This window comes from Erythrolamprus reginae, chromosome 1, assembly GCF_031021105.1.
Source record: "Erythrolamprus reginae isolate rEryReg1 chromosome 1, rEryReg1.hap1, whole genome shotgun sequence".
NCBI classification, from domain to species: Eukaryota; Metazoa; Chordata; class Lepidosauria; order Squamata; family Dipsadidae; genus Erythrolamprus; species Erythrolamprus reginae.
Genome location: NC_091950.1, coordinates 57623486 through 57645851, shown reverse-complemented (window position 1 = coordinate 57645851; position 22366 = coordinate 57623486). Strand labels below are relative to the sequence as shown.

The window sequence follows — 22366 nt, the reverse complement described above, 5'->3', positions numbered from 1 at the left end:
AAAAGGCTTTCCCCATGCATTTGGGAGGATCTAATGCAATTGTAAGCATCTAACTACATTTTAATGATTCACTTTATACTTAAATATAAATTCAAATAACAGAGAAGAAAATAAGCATTCCAGAAAACAAGGCTCTACTTTCAAAAAACTCACCTAACATTAATCCAAGATTTTATTGAATAACTTTTGTTCATTCAATATAACATTATTTTCTACTTTCTTCCTCTTATCCCATCATCCACCGGTTCCGATTATTTATTATTTTGACTTCTATGCCACCCAATCCCATTGGGACTCCACTATTATATATTTCGAAACATAAGAGGATTGTCTGGAGCAAGGGAGGGATACATCCCTCTTCCATTGATATAAGCCATTTGACAATAAGAATAACTAACTGGATTTGATGTACAATTTTCATTTAATCCTAATCATGAGAATAATGCCATAGTTTTATGGGAAAAGACACTTTGTAAAAATATGATGGGTCTTAAATAATTACTCCAAAAGGAAAAGAACAAGTCTGTACAGATATTTTGCAGAAATCTTTTTGTTATTATTTGGGCTTATTTACATATTTGGATTAAGCATCTTCCTTCATTGCAGCTTTGTACATATATTCATACTTAAATTTTCATTGAAACTTACGAATATAACTGATGATCTCTTAAATATACATTTTAACTCATTACAGTACTTTGTTAAACCATTCTTACATCATGAATTTACATATCAGGTTTCTAAATAGTGGTCAACCACTAAATATGGTCTGCAGAAAATGGGAAAATGTCCAGAAATTCATTAATGCTCATAGATTTGGAAAGGGTAACTCATAAATAAGAATTCAGAAGCATTTTGCACCAGAGAAAAATTGCATTTATAGTTCTTGCAGAACTTGAAGGAAGCATTATTTTCTACAACCAATTATGTCAGAGTTCAAGAATTGAGCGTGTGTGTGTGAGAGAGAGAGAGAGAGAAAGAGAGAGAGAGGATGAAGACAAAGCTAATCCTTCCTATTGCGTATGTTCTATCTCAGCCAAGTATTACTTAGCCATCCAGAGATGACAATGTAATCTTGTTTTTAATATTTTATGCTCCCCAAACACACTTGATCAGTTGATTCATATTCCTTTATAATTTCTTTTGATCCAATTCCAATCACAAAACTATTCCAGATTGATACTGTAATTGGATAACATGCAGCTCTTCATTTAACAGAATTCTGCTCCAGATTAGACTGGAATCTGACTGAATTGGGATGTCACATGCAACAGAAGATACTGTAGTTCCTGCCTGATCATTCTAGGCCCTTTAAGGTACAAGAGGGAATAGCTACAGTGGTATTTTACTAGACCAGATGTCTTTGGCAAACCATCTATTTCTATCACCATCAAACTGGATTTATACATAAAACACATTAAAATAATATGGACAGCAGATGCCTATTGGGGAAAAGGGAAGCGAAAGGGGGGAAAAGTGTGATTGGACTGACAGCAGTATGTAAAACTGGTGTTGCATAGTTGAAGAATCATGAATAAAAGGTTTAGCTCACTAATACTTTTTTGTTTTTATCTGTACAATGGTTTACTTTTACAGCTATTGAAAATTAACAACTTTTTACAAAAGGCCTCTTTGTGATCGATACAGTATATAGTATAAAGTGCTTTCCTCTTCAATCCATCCAAGTCTATTGCTTTAATAGGTCTTTTAAGACTGCACCTGCACTAGCATCAGGTGCTACTGGCATTGGGGTGAAGGTAGGCAAGGCATCTGAAATGGATTTCAAAAGCAGATGCCCAGATCCGTTAGTTCCAAGATTAGCTGGAGAGATGAGTGGAACTGCTGCTGATCGAGGTGCAAGGAATGGATTTACATCTGGTCTTCGACTGGTTCCTGAGCCTGTAGCATTTAATAGAAAACACAGTAATACAGTTAACTATTCAACAACATACATTACATTCTTCATAATTATTTTGTTTTCAGTTTACAACTCCATATAGTTTTTCTTTTATCCATCACAAGACCAATTTAATCCTTTCTAAAGATTTAACATGCAGACATTAATAACACATTATTATTTATTTAGTTTATATCTCACATTTCCATTTGAATATTGAGAATGGTATGCAAAATATAAAGAAATAAATCCACAGTAATACATAAAAATAAATTTTACAGTAAAAACTGAAAGATTTTCCAAGCAATAAAAATATGAGACAAAAACAATAATAAAGCAAAAGTTTTCCTTATTTGAAAGCTATTTGGAGCATACAACTAAATGAAGTACAGAAAACAATGAATAATGAAAATGTGAATTAATAACAAAAGTATTATTAAAATATAATCCTCTAAAATTTCACTATGAAAATGAATTGTAATTTTGTAATGTTGATAGCTGGTGAAAAATGTAACGTTAATGCTTCTGGTTATTCTATCACTATGAAATTGATGAAAAAATTGAATGTAGAATGATGCTGATAATTAACATGAGACTTACATTGGCCAACAATTTAATTTTGGACCTGTCTGAATCCTCATTTGTCTAGACGTTTTGAAACTAATCATTTATGTTTCTGGAATTGGCATATTTTCATGTCAAAGTTATTTATTGCACAATGCCATTAAGAGATCCAAGAAAATCAGTGTGTGTGTGTCTGTGTGTGTGTTTCATTCTCCCTGATCATTTTCTGGTCCAAACACCCTACCAATGAAACCAAGTCTAAAAAATGCAACATTTATTGTCCCAAAGGTGCTTTTTGAAGAGGCAACTAGACTTTCTGGTTTTTCTTTGAAGATGTTTCACTTCTCATCCATGAAGCTTCTTCAGAGCGTCATACATTTGTATGTACCCAGGTTTACCACTGAAGCCTTTAGCTTTGCTTTTCTCTAAAAAATCTGAACAGAAACTTTGTTTTCCTTAAAAACAAACAGAACTCACAAAGCACCAGTCACAAATCTTTCATTCATAGATATTGATATGAGAAATGTATTTGCGGCTTTCAATCTACTGTTAATATAAAAAGCAATCCATTTCAAACAATTAAGGGATAAAGAGTATATGTCTGGTTCTATAAGGCAACAATCCAATTCCTGGAATAGAACTTGTCTTTTCAAAGATTTAGCCAGACAAAAAAACCTGGGTGATCGCCAAGCAAAATAGGGCACTTTTACTATTATACTAATGGCAACAAAAGAACAAAAGGAATTTAAAACATAAATGACTGAAAATACAAACTTTCAAGATAAGATTTCAGACTGGAAATCTTTCAAGTTTGCTATAGTAATTTAAAGCCAACATTCACAAGTGCTAAACTTTAGTAACTTTGCAGTAAGCAATGTTCTTTTTATAGGGACACACATTTAATGTTACATTAAAAACTATACTCCAAACCCCAGGTATTATTTTGCTGCCTTTGAAATGCAGATCATAATTCATGATCCTGAAATAAAAATCAGAAAATCCATTTATAATCATTGATTTGTTATTATGAAGTGATCACTGGCTCTATGAGCTGGTAACACACAAAGTGCAGATAATAGAATATAAAATTTGGCATATTAGCATGTCTACTCACCTTTCCCCTCATGCTTTTATTTAAATACCATATTTTTGGGAGTATAAGACACATCTTTTTCCTCCCTAAAAGTGGTTGAAATTTGGGTGTGTCTTATACTCTGAATGTAACTTTTTTTAAAGTTTTTTATTCAGCCCTAACTAGGTGCTAACAATCTTCCTAACTCTTAGCTTGCAGGCTCTTTCATTGTTATTCTCTGTGAAGAATGTTTTCCAGGCTCTAAGTCTTTGCAGGGTTTTTTCCATTGCTCTACTTGCTCCAAATGTTTTCAGGTTTTAATGCTGTTCCTAGCTCTTACTGGCTTGCAAGCTCTTTCATTGTTACTATCTCTGAATAAGGCTTTTTTAAAGCCCTAACTAGGGGATAAAATAATGTGCTGAAGATGGCCTAAGGTCACTAGCCAGATGAATATCTGATAGCAGATCCCCCCCCCCCCCATTTTCCGCCATAAAAATTAAGATGGATCTTATAGTCCGGTGTGTCTTATACTCCGAAAAATATGGTAAATACAGTCTTGAAAATCCAATATAATGTTATAAAATTCAATGTAATATAACATTTATGAAAATGGGAGACATTACCTGCCATATTGCTGGAAGGACTAGTACTTCCTGTCTTTCCTAGAGGCTTCATGTCATCAAGAGAAAGTTTTGGTGGGGGGAGAGTTGGGCGTGATTCTGTTTCAAGAAACTTCACAAACAGTTCTGAGAAAGACTGAAGAAGATGATCCCAATTAAAATACTGCAAACAGTTCACAAACGACATAATGCATTTCACTTATCAATTCAGGATGAGTTGATTAAGAATTTGACACCATTAAAATGTTGACAACTTTGTACCTGATTCTGAAAGATCTCCTATATGGAGAATTAATGCAGGGAAAGCGCCCCGGAGACTACAACTGTGATATAAGGATACCTGTAAGAGGGATCGAAAAGCCTTGGGAATGGACATTGGGAATCCTTGACCTTTGATCATTCAACTTGGATGCTAAAGACACAGCATGGCCTTCTTCAAAATGGAAATGACAGGCTGAGGCAAATAGGCAGTCATGGAACCATTGAAATCTGGGGGCTGGGCAGGGGACAGAATGTTATCTGCTCTCAGTGTAGAAGGGATTGCCACTGTTGGATTGGCCTTTTTAGCCACACTAGATGCAGTTTTAGGAACTCTTTCCAGAACAGGATATCATAGTATTTCGAGAGTGAAGGATACCAATGATGATGATGATGGTACCTGATTCCAAAAGAATATTCTTACTTTATCAAATTGTTTACCAGTATATTTACTTGAAAAGAAGGTAACGTGAATTTATGATATTCCCCCTCGAGTCAATATTTGATTCTATTACCAGATTTTTGGTTAACCTACAAATGTCACCCAGTCTAAAAGTACGTTATTTTGGGAATAATATTTCATTTTAGTTCAGCATGATTCCAGAGCCTATAAACAGAAAATCAAAACCAGTTGAGATTATCATTAATTAAAATACCTATGTCACCTTGAGTTTTTAAAAAAATAAAAATTAATAGACATCAAGATGAAAGTTCTTGAGCCAAATCCTGATTAAATTGTATATAACAAAAATTATTAGCAATGTATTTTTTCTCAAAGAAAAACCTATTAAATGTGAAAGACTACAAAAAGTAAATAAATTGAAAATAAGTTGATGTGAAATAGAAAAATAAAAATATCAACACTAAATATCAATATCAACCCTTAAAAGTTTAAATAATGGCTCAAACATCAAATTTTATGACATGAAATGTTCTCCATTTTCTATAAAGGAATTACTTAACATACTTACATTGTTGAACATCGATTGTTGGCTTGGTCTGAGAGGTGTGTTGGGAACACTTTTGGATTCAGCAGCTCTTCTGCCAAACCAACCAGTGACCCATTGTGTGACACCTTTGTGATCTTCAGTCAGTAACTAAAAAGCAATTTAAATCAAAAGGAAAAGTTGTAATTGGCTATATTTCAAGCAGTATCAGACTTTTCTTTTACATTATTGACAAGAAAAAACAATTTACAGTGGAACCCCGACATACGAAATTAATTGGTTCCGGAAGGAGCCTCGTACGTCGAAAAGTTCGTATGTCGAAACATTGTTTCCCATAGGAAATAATGGAAAAGCGATTAATGCGTGCAAGCCTGAGGGCTGAGGGGAAAAGATGTCGGCTGAGGGGTGCCCGGTGCTTCCCGGCGAGGAGGAGGAGGAGCTGGAAGTTCACCAGGAGTCAGCGGAGAAGCGGCGCACCTGTTTTAAAAGATCGCAGCCGGCCTGGAGGGGCTTTCCAGCAACCCCCGAGCCCGGGTTGGGGGTTTGGGGGTTGCTGGAAAGCCCCCCCAGACCGGCTGCGATCTTTTAAAACAGGCGCGCCGCTTCTCCGCTGACTCCTGGCGAACTTCCCCGCTTTAGGAGTCAGCGGAGAAGCCATGCGCCTGTTTTAAAACATCGCAGCCGGCCTGGAGGGGCTTTCCAGCAACCCCCGAACCCCCAACCCGGGCTCGGGGGTTGCTGGAAAGCCCCTCCAGGCCGGCTGCAATCTTTTAAAACTGGCGCACCGCTTCTCCGCTGACTCCTGGCGAACTTCCCCGCTTTAGGAGTCAGCGGAGAAGCGGTGCGCCTGTTTTAAAACATCGCAGCCGGCCTGGAGGGGCTTTCCAGCAACCCCCGAACCCCCAACCCGGGCTCAGGGGTTGCTGGAAAGCCCCTCCAGGCCGGCTGCGATCTTTTAAAACTGGCGCACCGCTTCTCCGCTGACTCCTAAAGCGGGGAAGTTCGCCAGGAGTCAGCGGAGAAGCCACGCGCCTGTTTTAAAAGATCGGAGCCGGCCTGGGGGGGCTTTCCAGCAACCCCCGAGCCCGGGTTGGGGGCTCGGGGGTTGCTGGAAAGCCCCCCCAGTCCGGCTCCGATCTTTTAAAACAGCCGCGCCGCTTCTCCGCTGACTCCTGAAGCGGGGAAGTTCCTGAAAGGGACGGAGAAAGCCCTCTCTCGCAGCGAAAGCGCTCCCAGCCAGGGGGCTGCGAGAGAGGGCTTTCTCCATCCCTTTCAGGAAAGCGCGCCGCGCCCCTCTCGCAGCCCCCAAGAAGGGGTTTTTTGCTTTTTTTTTTTCCCGCCTCACGGGAGAGAGAGAGAGAGAGCAGCGCCCTGTCAGTTCCGAGCTGTGAGAGGGGCGCGGCGCGCTTTCACGAAAGGGACGGAGAAAGCCCTCTCTCGCAGCCCCCTGGCTGGGAGCGCTTTCGCTGCGAGAGGGCTTTCTCCATCCCTTTCAGGAAAGCGTTCAGATCCCCCCACCCCCAGCAGAAGCCAAGGACCCGCAGAGTGGGGCGGCAGGGGAGGCGACCGCCTCTCCACTCACCAAGTGCCGGGATACGAGCTGAGAAGAGCCGGGCTGGTTTGCTTTCCTTCCTTCCCGCGCTGATGCAGAGCAAAGTGTCACGCCCCCCTGACGCTTTTGGCGGCAAAAGAGCCCAGCGTTGCTTCGGAAGCTGCCGAAAGCGCCAGGGGGGCCTGACGCTTTGCTCTGCATCAGCGCCGGAAGGAAGGAAAGCAAACCAGCCCGGCTCTTCTCAGCTCGTATCCCGGATTTGAGCTCGGGAGACGAACAGAAATGTCTCTCCCCTCCCAGCTCTTATCTCGAGTAGCTCGTAAGTAGAGCTGCTCGTATGTCGAGGTTCCACTGTATGCTTAAAGAATGGAAATACTACATTGCTTCAGATTTCAAAACCTACTCTCCCATATGAAATATTTAGCTGTTGTTCTCCCATTCTTAATCAGGATTTACAGTAGAAAATGGAATATCTTTTGTCTCAAAGGCCTTTTTCTTCTTCTCACTAATGATTAAATTGAAAATGTGTGGCACTGGATTCATTAGGTTTAGCCCAGCATTTAAATAAGAACAATAATACATTACAGTGGAACCCCGACATAAGAGCTGCTCTACTTAAGAGCAACTCGAGATAAGAGCTGGGAGGGGAGAGATATTTTTGTTCTACTTACAAGCCCAAATTCGAGATACAAGCGCCAAGGAGCTGTCTCCTGAAGCCAAACGCTAACTTCCGCGTTCGGCTTCAGGAGACAGCTGCGAAGCGGCGCGCGTGTTTTAAAAGGTTGCAGCCGGCCTGGGGGGCTCGGGAGGGTGCTTGCAGCTTTCTTTCTTGCTCTTTTTCTTTCTCTCTTTCACCTTCCCTTCCTCTATTTCTTCTTTTCTTTCTCCTTCCCACCTTCTTCCCTCCCTCCCTCCCTTCACTCATTCCTCTCTTACTCTCCCCTTTCATAAGTTTCCTTGCTTCCTTCCTCTGTTCCTGTCCCTTCCCCCTTTCTTTCTTTCTTTCTTTCTTTCTTGCTCTTTTTCTTTCTCTCTTTTACCTTCCCTTCCTCTATTTCTTCTTTTCTTTCTCCTTCCCACCTTCTTCCCTCCCTCCCTCCCTCCCTTCACTCATTCCTCTCTTACTCTCCCCTTTCATAAGTTTCCTTGCTTCCTTCCTCTGTTCCTGTCCCTTCCCTCTTTCCTTCCTTCCTTCCCACCCTCCGTCCATTCATTCACCCATTCCTCTCTTGATCGCTTAAAGCCGGTCCCTGGTGCAAAAAGGGTTGGGGACCTCTGTCCTACAGGATTGGGTGGCAGAGAAGTTGAACATATGTAAATTTAAAAGTTTAAGAAAGTTTACAAGTTAAGTGAAAGAAACTTCATTATTCATTTATATGTACATGTACATTTCTTCATTAAAAACATGTCTTTCTGCATAATTTAGACTAACTTTGTGAGTTTTTTGAGGGCTGGAACCAATTAAAATTATTTACATTAATTCCTATGGGGAAAAGTCGTTCGAGATAAGAGCTGCTCGACTTAAGAGCCCAGGTCCGGAACGAATTAAACTCGTATCTCGAGGTACCACTGTATTGATATTTTAATACACAAAACACAAAGTGAGATAAAAATCACCTGCTCCAGTTCATCCTTTTGTATTCCTAGGATACTTCCCATTAGCTTTAGTACTTCATGACGCTTATTCTTTGGAGTATGGAAATGCCCAATAAAAAGATTTCTCATCAAGACTCTATTAAAATGAAGATAAGACAAATATAAATTAAAGTCTATAATATTTAAAGCCATTTAAAAATGAGTTCTGTTTTATTTTTAGAAACTTGTGCTGGCTCTCAAACTGAAGAATTTACATTTACAAGTAAAATACAAAGTGGAAAAACAAATACTCACTTATCTACTTTTCCTTCAGTACTATTTATGAGGTTCATTAATTTATTTTGTGCATCTTCCAACATTTCATGTTTGATTGCACCTAGAGAAATAAGTTACATTTATTGTATTAAGTAAGACATAAAGAAAAAGAGATGCATTAATTGAATCTCCAGCAGGAAAAATATTTTTTTAAATGAGATATGTGCTAATAGGAATAAATAAAAGCTATCACATACAAGCACATTTTACACTTTTTATTAATTGTTTTTATTGTCTTAGATTTGCTTTTATGCTGCTCTTTTCACTATCTAGAATCTGTCAGATTCTATCAAACAGCAGAGTATGCATTCAAAGTGTGAGATTATGAAAACCACTCAGCTTTGGTTAAATTAACTAAAATTGAGAAAATTAAGTTCCCTCCATAAAAAATGTGATTCTGATTAAACGCATTAGTGATGTTGAAATCGCCTTCTTTCCTCTTCCATTTCCAATCTCTTCCAGATGTTACCCAATGTCACAACTAGATATAACCCATTCCCTATCTAGTGAAAAATTGTCATTTGAAAAGATAGATTCTAAACACTGGCAAATGTTGGCAAGATTAAATAAAACTGCATGAAGCAAGAGCGAGGCTTTTTAACAATATCATAAATTATATAAAAAGTTCACAAATCTAAGAAAGTTGTTAAAGAAATACCATTGTAAAACTTATAACTATAAAGCTGATGTGCTCAAGGGGTGACATACTGTATTTCACAAACAATATGGTTACCACAGGGTATCATTAGAAGACCAGGTTAAGGACATGCTGTCATGGTAAAAATCTATCCATGTCATTGCTAAAAGTCAAGTGACACATCATCAAAGAGATGAAGGAGCTGTAGAGTCCCAACTGAGCTCCAAACATGTCTAGTTGATAATATCTCTAGTGCAGCAGTATAAATAATGCATCTCTAGAGTAGTAATCACCCTGCCAACAAGAGTGCATATAGCCAGGGCTATGGTTTTCCCAGTTGCTATGCAAGTTGAACCATATGGAAGGCTGTGCACCAAAGAATTGAAGCCTTTGAACTATGATGCTGGAGAAGACTCCAAGTCCCTTGAACTGCAGGGCAATCAAATCAGTCAGTCCTAAAAGAGATCAACCCTGACTTCTCTTTAGAAGGCCAGATCCTGAAGATGAAACTCAAATACTTTGGCAACCTAATGAAAAGGAAGGACTCACTGGAGAAGAGCCTAATGCTAGGAATGATGGAGGAAAAAAGAAAAACGGGACAACAGAGAATGAGGTGGCTCGATGGAGTCACTGAAGCAGTCGGTGTGAGCTTACATGGATCCCGAGGGATGTAGAGGACAGGAAAAGACCCGGAGGAACATTATCCATCGGGTCGCAATGGGTCGGACACGACTTTGTCACTAACAACAATGAATAGTAGTAAAATACTTAGATTTGTTGTTGACTCCTGTAAATGTTGTATAATACAATTCTAGATGTGCCCTATGCTTACTAGGAGAATTAATCTAATCAATAAATATCTGTCTCCCTCCATTTATTCTATCACATGATGAAATTCAGAAATTGATATAATACTTCAATGACGATAAATTAGACAGGACTAAATTTCAAAACTTCTGTTGACCCAGACACTTAAAATATTGACTTTCAATTTGTTAACCATTTATGGAAATTCAAAAACCTAAATCTAGTATGTCTTTTGTTTTTCCACAATTGTAATATCTGGTGCCAAAATAATCAATTTAAAAATCCTTCAGCAGTTCACGCCAAGAAAACCTTGTCTAGGAATGTATCTGGCCACCATTCAACATGAAATTATATGTTTTCTTGTACAAATAATAGTCTTTGAATAAAGTCTCCATTACTTGAGAAAAGAAAAAAAGTAGACCAGTTAAAGGTAAGATTTGATAGATATTAATCTCCAATCATTGTCATGACCTTTAACTGAGCGAAACGATGTGTAATAGAGTAATAATTTCTGAACCAAGTTACAGAATATCTCCAAAATCTGGGACCCACAATTCCCGAAGGAATAAAATTTGAATAAAGTTGTAGTTGCTTCAGTGCTATTGTTTGTTGCTGCGGTCATGTGATCTCTGTCTTCAATGAATAATAATAATATAATAGAATAATAATAATAGAATTTTTATTGGCCAAGTGTGATTGGACACACAAGGAATTTGTCTTGGTGCATATGCTCTCAACGTACATAAAATAAAATATACATTTGTCAAGAATCATGTGGTACAACACTTAATGATTGTCATAGGGGTCAAATAAGCAATGAAGAAGCAATATTAATAAAAAATCTTAGAGTATACGCAACAAGTTACAGTCATACAGTCAACATGGGAGGAAATGGGTGATAGGAATTATGAGAAAAACTAGTAGAATGACAATACATATACGTGTCCCACAATAATGTTGCAAGATCCAATATGAATCTTTGGTTCTGGTGACCCACTGAGATCGGATTCTTCATTTCAATGTTCCTTGACAGTTTCCCAGCCAATTACCCAATTCCTTGCTCCCGCACTGCAGAGTTTCTCATGCAGCAGCTGCTGATCTCATGTGGCCATCCAGGAGCAGCCACTTACTTGCCTGCTGGCAACTGTTTGTGTTAGGCTTAGGAAAGGGAAAGGGAGAAGATTTCTGATCATCCCTTTCAGATTCCCACATGGAAACGCAATGGAGAAGTTGGCAGGAAACACCAGTTTCTGCTCCCACAGGTTTTTGCCTGTTGTTGCTAACTGTATCTGTTTAGGTAACATAGTATCTCTGAAACAATGCCCATTAGAACATGGGTTCTCTAGTATATTTTAATAACTCTGAAACTATCATCAAGATGAAGTATTATTCTTCCTTATCCTTATCCTTCCCTGGACCCAGCCATTCTTAATAACTATCGTCCAGTCTCCAACCTTCCCTTTATGAGGAAGGTTGTTGAAAAGATGGTGTCACTCCAGCTCCAGCGGTCCTTGGAAGAAGCCGATTATCTAGGCCCTCAGCAGTCAGGTTTCAGGCCCGGTCACAGCACAGAAACTGCTTTGGTCGCGTTGATGGATTAACTCTGGAAGGCCCAGGACAGGGGTTTATCTTTCGCTGGCAACTTTATGACTTGTGGACTTCAACTCCCAGAATTCTGGGCATGGAAGTCCACAAGTCATAAAGTTGCCAAGGTTGGAGGCCCCTGTGCTACAGAACACTCCCTCCTGTCCAGCTGCTGGGCCATATATTGGTACTGTAATATTGCTTTGAGAAGGAAATTCCAGCCTCTTTATTTGCTGAAAATACTGACATACTGATCTACAAATCTCAGAATAAAATTTGGTAGAGCAAAGAATATCCCACAGCTTAAAATATGTTGTGTGGGCCAATTGCAAGAAGGCAATTCAAAGGTAAAACAATGGGTACAAAGCACAGAGAAACTTGGCTGCAGGATGCACTATGTGCTTTACGTGCTAATATCCCATTTAAGTACAAACTGAAAACACACAGCTGGAATTTAGGGCAATGTTTATGCAATTAAGCAATAAACATCACAGTTTCTCGTGCAGTGGCTGCTGATTTCATGTGGCCAAATCCCAAATTGCTCCACATCCCCAACTGCTTTATAGACCACAAACACTATTCTAACATCTAATGATCACAGCAGCTGTGCATTACATGAGGGTAAGGTGAAATAGTATCTTGCTCAGTATAACCCAGACACGGTTTATACCCTTTGAATTGATTCTGATTATTGTAAAGCATTTTGATTTTATTTACTTTTCTTGGTAGAGATAACTGACTTCTTTAAAGGACAATAAACAAACAAAACAGTTAACGTTTTTGAGAGCATGTAACGATGAAAATGCAGTCTGGCTTTTTGCATGCTGTTCTTTCTCCTGATAATTATTATTATTTATTAAATTTGTATGCCACCCCTCTCCATAGACTCGGAGATTCTCATTTTGAACTGACAGAATTGTTATTTAGGAAATTAGTATAATAATGAATAATTGCCATGAGAGGAGAGCTCTTAAGATCTATTTATTTTATTTAAAAATATTGCCATAAAGAGAATTTTGATTACCCTTTATTAAAATAGGAGTCCATATGAATAGATTTAAATTTAAATTTAAATTAAGAAACAATCTCCATTTGACTTATGCAAAATAAGTTAGTCTGCACTGCTATTCTTACATATATATTTGCAATACTAAGATAAGCAGAATTGGCTTCATTTTTGGGGGGAAATGTTTCTCTTGGCAAATCTTTCTACTGTCTGGCCAAGATGTAAATAAAATATATTATGACAGCATTTATCAACATATTTAGTCCAAAAATAAGGTAGCAAAGTTAAAGGCAAACGTGCAAGTGGATTCACTATATTTGTATAGCCAAGGGCCTGCTTGAAATGGTTGTATTTTAGTCTAGAACAGTGGTTCTCAACCTCTGAGTCGTGACCCCTTTGGAGGTTGAATGACTTTCACAGGGTTCGTCTGAGACCATAGGAAAACACATATTTCCGATGGTCTTAGGAATCGAGACACTGCTCCTCTATCTGTCCCCAGGCAGTTCAACCCCCACGAAAATAGACTGCAAAAAAATATAAAAATCTGTACCATAGGAACTTCTGAGCATGCGTAGGAGATAAATTTCTGGCACTGCACATACATCGCCATCTTTTTTTTTTGGCTTCTTCTTTTTTGCATTTAAAAAAAATTCGGCATTGTGCATGCGTGCACGCGCAAAGGAGCACTCATGAGGCACAGCCATGCAATGCAGGAGGAAGTGAACCAGCAGCTAGGTAAGTTAGAACCCACCCCTGAGTTTCCTAATTATTTTATTATTTTATGGTTGGGAGTATCCACAGCATGAGGAACTGTATTAAAGGGTTGGGGTATTAGGACAGTTGAGAACCATTGGTTTAGAAGAATATTTTCTATATAGAAAAGCTACCTAGTACAGGTTGCTTCTTGTGGAATAGATATTGATACATATTTCAATGTGTCAATATAATTTATTAATACTTGTAATTGTTACTCCATTTTAGCAGCTATGGACCACATTTGGCCCTACTCTCAGCTGCAAATCCAGTTGTTTAATCAGGATGACCAATGATGACAGGTGCCAGAAAATAGAATTCAGAAACACATGGAAGGCAACACTGAAGTGTTAACAACACTTTATAATGTCCTGGTAAGACTAAACATGCAATATTGCATCCAGTTTTGGTCGCCATGATATAAAAAGGATGTTAAGACTCGTGAAAAAGTGCAGAAAAGAGCAACAAAGATGATTTGGGGAATGTAGGCTGAAACATATGAAGAATGGTTGCAGGAATTGGGTATGTCTAATTTAATGAAAAGAAGGACTGGGGCGACATAATAGCAGTAGGGGGCTGCCACAGGGAAGAGATGGTCAACCTATTCTCCACAGTACTGAGAGCAGAACAAGAAGCAATGGAGGGAAGACTAATTAAGGACAGAATTAAGGAGAATTTTCCTAATAATGAGAAAAATTAACCAGTGGAACAGCTTGTCTTTAGAAGTTGTGGATGCAACACTGAAGGTTTTTAAGAAGAGATTGGACAACCATTTGTCTGAAATGTCAAGGGTTTGCTGCTTGAGCAGAGGTTTCTATTAGAGGACCTCCAAACTCCCTTCCAACTCCATTGTTCTGTTAAGTTAAACTTAAGTTGAGTATGTCTTATTCTGATTCTAGAATTGCCTCACTGGAGCAGGAACAACATGGGGAATAATGTGGTCGTGATCAGTGAATCCATTACAATACTAATGAAGGAAAAAATAATTGCACAAATACAAAGGAGCTTTTTTACATTAATTGTAAAAATAAAATGACTTTTAAAGAGGAAGATTCATTCACAGGTTTACACTGACATTTAATCTTAGCAAAATAGAAGATATACTAGCGCTTTGCTTGCAAATTTTTAAAAATAATCTTGTTACCTTGTCTTTTAAATTCTTCAATTTGTTCTTCTTTCAGATCGAGTTGCTCTGTTAATCTTGATGCAGACTCTAGAGCTTCATTTGCTTCATCCAACCTTTCCTGTATCATGAGATGGACTGTTATAGTAAGTTTACCACAGTTATCAGAGCAAACAAGACATTATCTTAAATTTCACTTGTATGGATCACACATAAACACATATTAATTTTATTACAGTAAAAGTTTTTATAGACAGTGAGTGCAAGAGACAGGTGAGACATTTCTATTCTTTTCACAAACTCTTTCAGGCACTTTTTACTCATATCTTTCTAAATCTGTCCTCTAGCATCTTTCTTCTTACAGTGGTGCTTAAAAGTTTATGAGCCCTTCTGAATTTTCAATATTTCTTATAAATACATAGATTAAAACAGAACTTTTTGGCTTGAATGAAAATAGCTATAGCAATAGCTATATATACCACTTCACAGTGCTTTACAGACCTCTGTAAGCAGTTTACAGAATCAACACATCGCCCCCAACAATCTGGGTTGTTCATTTTTCCGACCTCGGAAGGATGGAAGGCTGAGTCAACTTTGAGCCTGGTGAGATATGAACTGGTGAACTACATCCAGCAGTCAGCAAAAGCAGCTTGCAGTACTGCATTCTAACCACTGTGCCACCATGGCTGATGGCTATTATGTTAACAAAAAACAACACTGCTTCCCAGCATAATAAAGTAATTATATTCATCTGTGAAAAAATGGTGAAGCATATTATATTTTGGGCCTAACTGGCTTACCACTATTAATGAAACTATGAATTCTGAATTGTACCAGCAAATTCTACAGGAAATTGTCAGAGTGTCTGTCTGTGAACTGAAGCTCAAGAGAAAGTGGCTCATGCAACAAGGCAACAAGTCAAAACATGCAAGCTGTATGATTTAAGGATGGCTAAAGCAGAAAAAAAGTTAATATTTTGGAATGGCCAAGTTGAAGCCCTAACCTTAATATTATAGAAACATTGAGGAAGGACTCAAAGCAGACATTTCATGCAAGGAAGCCTAACAAAATCCCGGAGTTAAACTGCTCTGTAAGGAGAAACGGGTTCAAATTCCTTCAAACTGTTATATTGGATGGATCAACAGCTATTGGAAACATTTAGTTACAGTTATTGCTGCCTAAGGGGGCCACACCAGTTACTGAAAGCAAATCATACTTTTGCCACTGATAAATATATAAATAAATGAACAAGTACAGTCATACCTTGTCTTACAAACCTAATTGGTTCCAGGGGGAGGTTCGTAAGACGAAAGGTTCGTAAGACAAAACATTGTTTCCCATAGGAAACAATGTAAAGTCAATTAATCCGTGCAACCCAAAAAAAACCCCGCAAAAAAAACCCTGCTGCCCGGCTGTCACATTTTAAAACAGCCTGGGGGCTTCTCAGCGACCTCCCGAACGCCGAAGCCAAACCCGAACTTCCGGGTTCAGCGTTCGGGAGGCCGCCGAGAAGCCCCCAGGCTGTTTTAAAAGGTGACAGCCGGGCGGCGGGGCTTCCCAGCAGTCTCCGAACGCCAAACGCGGAAGTTCAGGTTTGGCGTTCAGCTTCGGGAAACTGCTGGGAAGCCGCCTGGCTATTTTAAAAGGTCGCAGTCGGGCTGGGGGACTTCCCAGCAGCCTCCCGAACCCCGAACTTTTGCCGAACTTCCGGGTTCGGGGTTCGGGAGGCTGCAGGGAAGCCCCCTAGCCCGGCTGCGACCTTTTAAAACAGCCACACGGCTTCCCAGCAGTCTCCGAACGCCGAACGCGGAAGTTCGGGTTTGGCGTTCGGCTTTGGGAGGTCGCTGAGAAGCCCCCAGGCTGTTTTAAAAGGTGACAGCCGGGCGGCGGGGCTTCCCAGCAGTCTCCGAACGCCGAACGCGGAAGTTCGGGTTTGGCGTTCGGCTTCGGGAAGCTGTTGGGAAGCCGCCCGGCTGTTTTAAAAGGTCACAGCCGGGCTGGGGGGCTTCCCAGCAACCTCCTGAACCCTGAACTTTTGCCGAACTTCCGGGTTCGGGGTTCGGGAGGTTGCTGGGAAGCCCCCCAGCCTGGCTATGACTTTTTAAAACAACCGGGCGGCTTCCCCGCAGCTTCCCGAAGCCGAACGCCAAACCCGAACTTCCATGTTCGGCGTTCGGAGACTGCTGGGAAGCCGCGCGGCTGTTTTAAAAGGTGACAGCCGGGCTGGGGGGCTTCCCAGCAACCTCCCGAACCCCGAACCTGGAAGTTTGGCAAAAGTTCGGGGTTCGGGAGGCTGCTTGGAAGTCCCCCAGCCCGGCTGCGACCTTTTAAAATAGCCAGGCGGCTTCCCAGCAGCTTCCCGAAGCCGAACGCCAAACCTGAACTTCTGCGTTCGACGACTGCTGGGAAGCCGCCCGGCTGTTTTAAAAGGTCACAGCCGGGCTGGGGGGCTTCCCAGCAGCCTCCCGAACCGAACCCGGGGTTCAGAAAAATTTTGCCTCTTCTTACGAACTTTTTTCAAGTTACGAACCGGCGTTCGGGAGGCTGCTGGGAAGCCCCGCCGCCCGACTGTCACCTTTTAAAACAGCCGGGGGGCTTCCCAGCAGCCTCCCGAACACCGGTTCGTAACTCAAAAAAAGTTCGTAAGAAGAGGCAAAATTTTTCTGAACCCCGGGTTCGTATCACGAGTTGTTCGTAAGACGAGGGGTTCGTATCTTGAGGTACCACTGTATAATGTTTTTTGGTTTATTTATTAAATTGGGCTGTTTTTATATAGTGTTAGGACGTATAGAGAATAGATCATATTTTAGGTTGTATTTGTGCAGAAATATTGAAAATTCAAAAGGGTTCACCCATTTTAAGCACTACTGTACCACAGCTGTTACCACTCCTTAAAACATTTCTGATTTTTTTTTCTTTGCTGAATCATTTTGACTAAATAAGCTGAGCTAGAGAATCATATCAACTTACTTGCAAAAAAACCACTTTGTCTTGTAGCTGCTCTGCTTTCTTCTTCCATTCTGCAGTCTGCTTTTGGGCTTTTTGTAGCTCAGCTGAATACATGGCTTTCTCCTCTAAAGTTAAAATATGCTTATTTAGCTTTTAAAAACACATTTATTATTAAATCAGATATTGAGAGAACAGCTTGTTCAACAGATTTAGTGTCACCAAAACAGTATACATGAAGGTCCTTTTTCTAGAGTGAAGCCAGGGAATTCTGAAATGGGATATACCCAGCCATGGGCAGAAGCTGAAACGCCCGGAACTGTCATTTTACAGGTGAAAACAGAGCGCGTAGGTTCGTTCTGGTTGAACAGCAGGCGGGCTGCTTGCAGGGAAGCGCGGTAGGAACGAGGAGTGGGGGGAAGCCACTGTGTGGGGTGAACGGCGGTGAGCAGGTGGTGGTGGATGAATGGCGGCGGACAGCGGCGAACGGGCACTTATCTTTTTGCCTGTTTCTGGGGGTTTTTCACTTCTGCACATGTGCAGAAGCAAAAAAAAGCTCCGGAAATCTCATGCACGCACGAGCTCACACAAGATTCATGCGGTGACACATTCCCGGCCTGTTCTGGTAGGGCCAGGAATGGTGGCCCTCCCCTGGACATACCATAGCTGTCTCAGTGTATGTGTGGGGTGGAATGGGGTTTGTGTGTGTGTATGTGTGTGATCAGACTCTGAGAAGGAGGCTGGCTTTCTCCTGGAGTATTTTCTGAAGTACATTCCTAGCAAAAGATCTTTTTGCCAAGAGTTAATCTTATAGAACTATATAAGGAATACCACAAATACCAGATAGCAATCCTACAAATGTTTCCAGAGAGAGTCAATAATGTCAAGAGGAGCCAAGATGGCTGTTCCAATTTGTCAGCAGGGCAACCATCTTGCCAGCCAGGGATATGATTAAATCAAACAAAAATTTCACCATCAGCATGTATGAACTCATTTTAGCCTTCCTAAACCAAGGAAGAACTTTATAGCCAGCATGTTCAAGAGGTACCTGTGGGAAAATAAGGTTTTCAGGTTCAAGTTCCCATATACCTCTTTAATGGAGTCAAGAGAAAGGTCCTAAAAGATAAAGGACACACGGGTGGGATTGGTATGAATTTTCCCCCTTACTTCCTCTTTGCTTTGCTTGCTCCTCTGGCTACTGGACATCTTGCTTTTCCAGTTTCCGTCAAGAGTATGTGGATACCGGGCTGGACCTTCTCTGATATTAGGAACCTATTGCCTTCCTTTTCTTTGCCTTCTCTTCTTTGGAGAAGAGAAAGTCATTGATGCTTCAGAAGGGACTACAGGTAGTCCTCAACTTATAACTAGTAGCCTAGTGACCATTCAAAGCTATGATCAGTAAAGGGCAGCCATTCGCGGCCCTACTGGAATGCTCCCACCCTTCAATTTCCTGTTCATTCTGGTTATGATGGACCTTCCCATGGCTACTTAAAATCCAGATTTTAAGTTCCTAAAGCTGCCACACCCCCTGAAGTCATGGACAGTATATTTCTGCTTTTACTTTGTTAGTCATTGATCTGAAGTTACTCAAGGAGGCCCAGAATAAAAGAAATGGAGAAAACAAACAAATGAAACAAGCAAAATCTGTAACAAAGGTGAACTGCCCAGGTGGAGGTTTCTCAGAGTTCACAATGTTTCTAATTGCCCCCATAAAAGGATGGATTGGAACTAGAGAAGAGAGGCATCTCCTGCTACAGGAAGGAAGATTTTCTAGTCCTGCCCCCAGAGTGAATGGGACAGAGACTTCTATTTTAAAATGCCCCACCTCAGGAGAAAAAAAGCAGTAATAAAATAGTACAGTGATCCCTCGATTATCGCGAGGGTTCCGTTCCAAGACCCCTCGCGATAATCGATTTCTCGCGATATAGCGGTGCGGAGGTAAAAAGCACCATCTGCGCATGCGCGCCTTTTCCCCATGGCCGCGCATGCGCAGATGGTGGAGGCGGGGAGCGACGAGAGTGCGGAAGCCGACAAATTGCTTTGAATGCCGGCTGCCCCCGCCCCCCCAGCACCCGCCGTTCGCCGCTCGCTCGCCGCTCGCCCGTTTACCCACCCGCCTGGCCGCCGTTTGTCGCTCGCCTGTCCGCCGTTTGCCGCTATCACCGCCTTCCCCACCCAGAGTCGAAGTCCCGGGGATGGCAAGGAGGGAGGGAGCGACGCGGGTTAAGCCCTCCACGGCCTCTTTAACACTTGGACAGAAGTCGCACTCCTCCTCCGGGTGATGGAAAAGACGTGGGTACTCGGGAGCCCAGGCGCCCCGCTCGAAGTGGAGGAAAGCAGGCGGTTCCCGGGGAGAGAAAGCAGACACTGGGCTTAGAGGCGCCCGTCCCAGCGGAGCAGATGGAAACGCTCCGCCTGCGTATCGCCATCCCCGAAGATACGCAAGCTCTCCCCCACCACACAAACACACACCCCGCCCGGCCAAACTCTCCCTCCTGCCGCCCCTTGCCAGCCGAGCACCTCTCCGGCTCCAGTTACTTTCCCCGTGGGGCGGGACAACCCCGCCACCGGGCAAGTGGTTCCTGTTCAGCGCCATGTTCCCGGCCAATGGCAGCGCCTCCAGCCTCCTCGCCGCTCGCCGCTACCGCCCCTCTCACCGCCGAGTCCTCCTGCAGCAGCGCTGGCGGCCACCGTCCCCCGTAGGCACCCGCCCGCCCGCCGCCCCCCCCCCCCGAAAGAGATGAGAGAGGGAGGAAGAGAGTGTGAGAGAGGAAGAAAGAGAGAGAGAAGAGTGGAAGGAAGAGAGAGAGAAATGATAGAAAAAAAGAGACAGAGAAGTGACTCTTGGTGATGACGTATGACGTCATCGGGTGAGAAAAACCGTGGTACAGTATAGCAAAAAAACCGGGGAGTATTTTTTAATTATTATTTTTTGAAAAATCGCGATATAGCGTTTCGCGAAAATCGAGATCGCGAAAATCGAGGGATCACTGTATTACATTTTTAGATTACAAGGAAAGACAATCATGGCAATGTATACATTCAACTTACCCCGTTGAAATTGCTCTAGCACCATCTGCAGGTTTTTGAGGGATATGGCATACTGTTTAACTTGGTCTTGTGAAAGTGTCAGCTGAAGCATATTCTCATCTCTTTGTGCGGTAACAAGGTTCAATTGTTCTTGCAGAGATTCCACCTGCATGCTTGCCTGATGGCTTCAAATAAAACATATATACTAATTTTTATTTCCAATTTATATTAACTTTTATTACACGCACGCGTGGTTAAAAATTTTGGTCAGGGGTCTTTACTGATATACTTCCTAGAGTCCACTATGACTGGGCCAAATAACCTTTCTTGTATCCATTTTTAAAAATGTGGATCCATGCAAACAGCAGTTGCTGAGGCGTCAAACTATTACCTGACATTTTCTGCTACAGTTGATGAAGACAGAAGCTTTTCCTCCAAATCGCGGACTTTCTTTTTTAGTTTTGATTCCCGATCCTCAGCGGCTAAAGTTTCACGTGTGGAAGTATCTTCTCTCTCTAAAAGATGATTGCGTAACCTGCCTAGCTCTTGATTTAGTCTCTGCTCTTTCTCACGTAAATACTGCACCTGTATGTGATTGAAGAAATATTCTTTTGGTTTCTTATGTTACCACCATCTATTCATCACGCACTACTTTCTTGCACTCTTTATTTACCTCATTCTGTAAAGCGCTAGTCTCCATTTGTTTCTGTTTGAGGGCCAACATAACTTGGTCTCGCTCTTGCTGAAAAGCAACAGCTTTTTCATGCATTGACTTGGCTTCATTTAACAGCTGGTTTAGTTCTGTCTTTCCCTTTCACAAATAAAAATAACAAGCAGATTAAAGCTCTGGGATATCACGTCAGACAAGTAGACTTTGTTTGTTTGAACATGTAGAAGATACAGTTCCAAAAAATGTGGCCACCCACCAATTTTAATTTCTGCTGTTGCCTGTGCAGCTTATGTGGATACCCAAAACATTCTTTTAAGTAAAATTGATTTGAGAGGCTGAAGTTTTGCATTATGCCAGTTTCCCATAGATTTTAATTAAATAGAAATTTACAAGAGTTCATTTAGTGACTGTTCGAAGTTACAACAGCACTGAAAACAGTAACTTATGAAAGTTTTTCATGGTTTACATTTGGAGGCTTATTTATTTAGTTAGTTATTTAGTTAGTTCCATTTGAATGCCGCCCAACTCCCAAAGGACTCTGGGTGGTTCATATTATTCATATGATGGTTGCAGTGCCCCCGGGTCATGTGATCACTTTTTGCAACCTTCTGACAAGCAAAGACAATGGGAAGCCAGATTCACTTAACAAACATGTTACTAATTTAACAACTTATTCCAGCGACTGGTTAGATCCCACATGTTCAGCCTTCTTCAGGGCCCATCAGTATTGTCGCCTGGTGGGACCTAGGGGAAGGGTCTTCTCTGTGGGAGCTCTGGTCCTTTGGAACCAACTGCCCCAAAGATTCACACCGCCCCCCAGTCTCCTGGTTTTTCAAAAGGTTTTTAAAATGCACCTTTGCTGGCAGGCCTGGGGCCGTTGAGCACTGATACTCTGCTCCAGCTAATAGTATGATTGTATTTGGAATGAATCAGATTGAATGGTTTTTAATTGTTTGAGTTTTAGTTTTAGGTTTATACTTAGGTTTTGT

The 22366-nt window shown here is 41.3% G+C and overlaps 1 protein-coding gene across 1 annotated transcript in view; it reads right to left on the bottom strand.

Moving 5' to 3' along the window:
• Positions 1 to 154: 154 nt before the first annotated feature.
• Positions 155 to 22366, bottom strand: part of TRIP11 (thyroid hormone receptor interactor 11) — a 53660-nt gene continuing 31448 nt past the window's right edge. The window contains exons 11-20 of the mRNA XM_070753183.1: positions 21381 to 21518; positions 21099 to 21292; positions 20729 to 20892; positions 17702 to 17805; positions 14753 to 14852; positions 8801 to 8882; positions 8528 to 8642; positions 5383 to 5508; positions 4157 to 4289; positions 155 to 1899 (exon numbers count right to left, since the gene is read on the bottom strand). Coding sequence (XP_070609284.1) covers positions 1688 to 1899; positions 4157 to 4289; positions 5383 to 5508; positions 8528 to 8642; positions 8801 to 8882; positions 14753 to 14852; positions 17702 to 17805; positions 20729 to 20892; positions 21099 to 21292; positions 21381 to 21518 — 1368 coding nt within the window. The 3' untranslated portion in view covers positions 155 to 1687. The remainder of the gene's footprint in view (positions 1900 to 4156; positions 4290 to 5382; positions 5509 to 8527; positions 8643 to 8800; positions 8883 to 14752; positions 14853 to 17701; positions 17806 to 20728; positions 20893 to 21098; positions 21293 to 21380; positions 21519 to 22366) is intronic.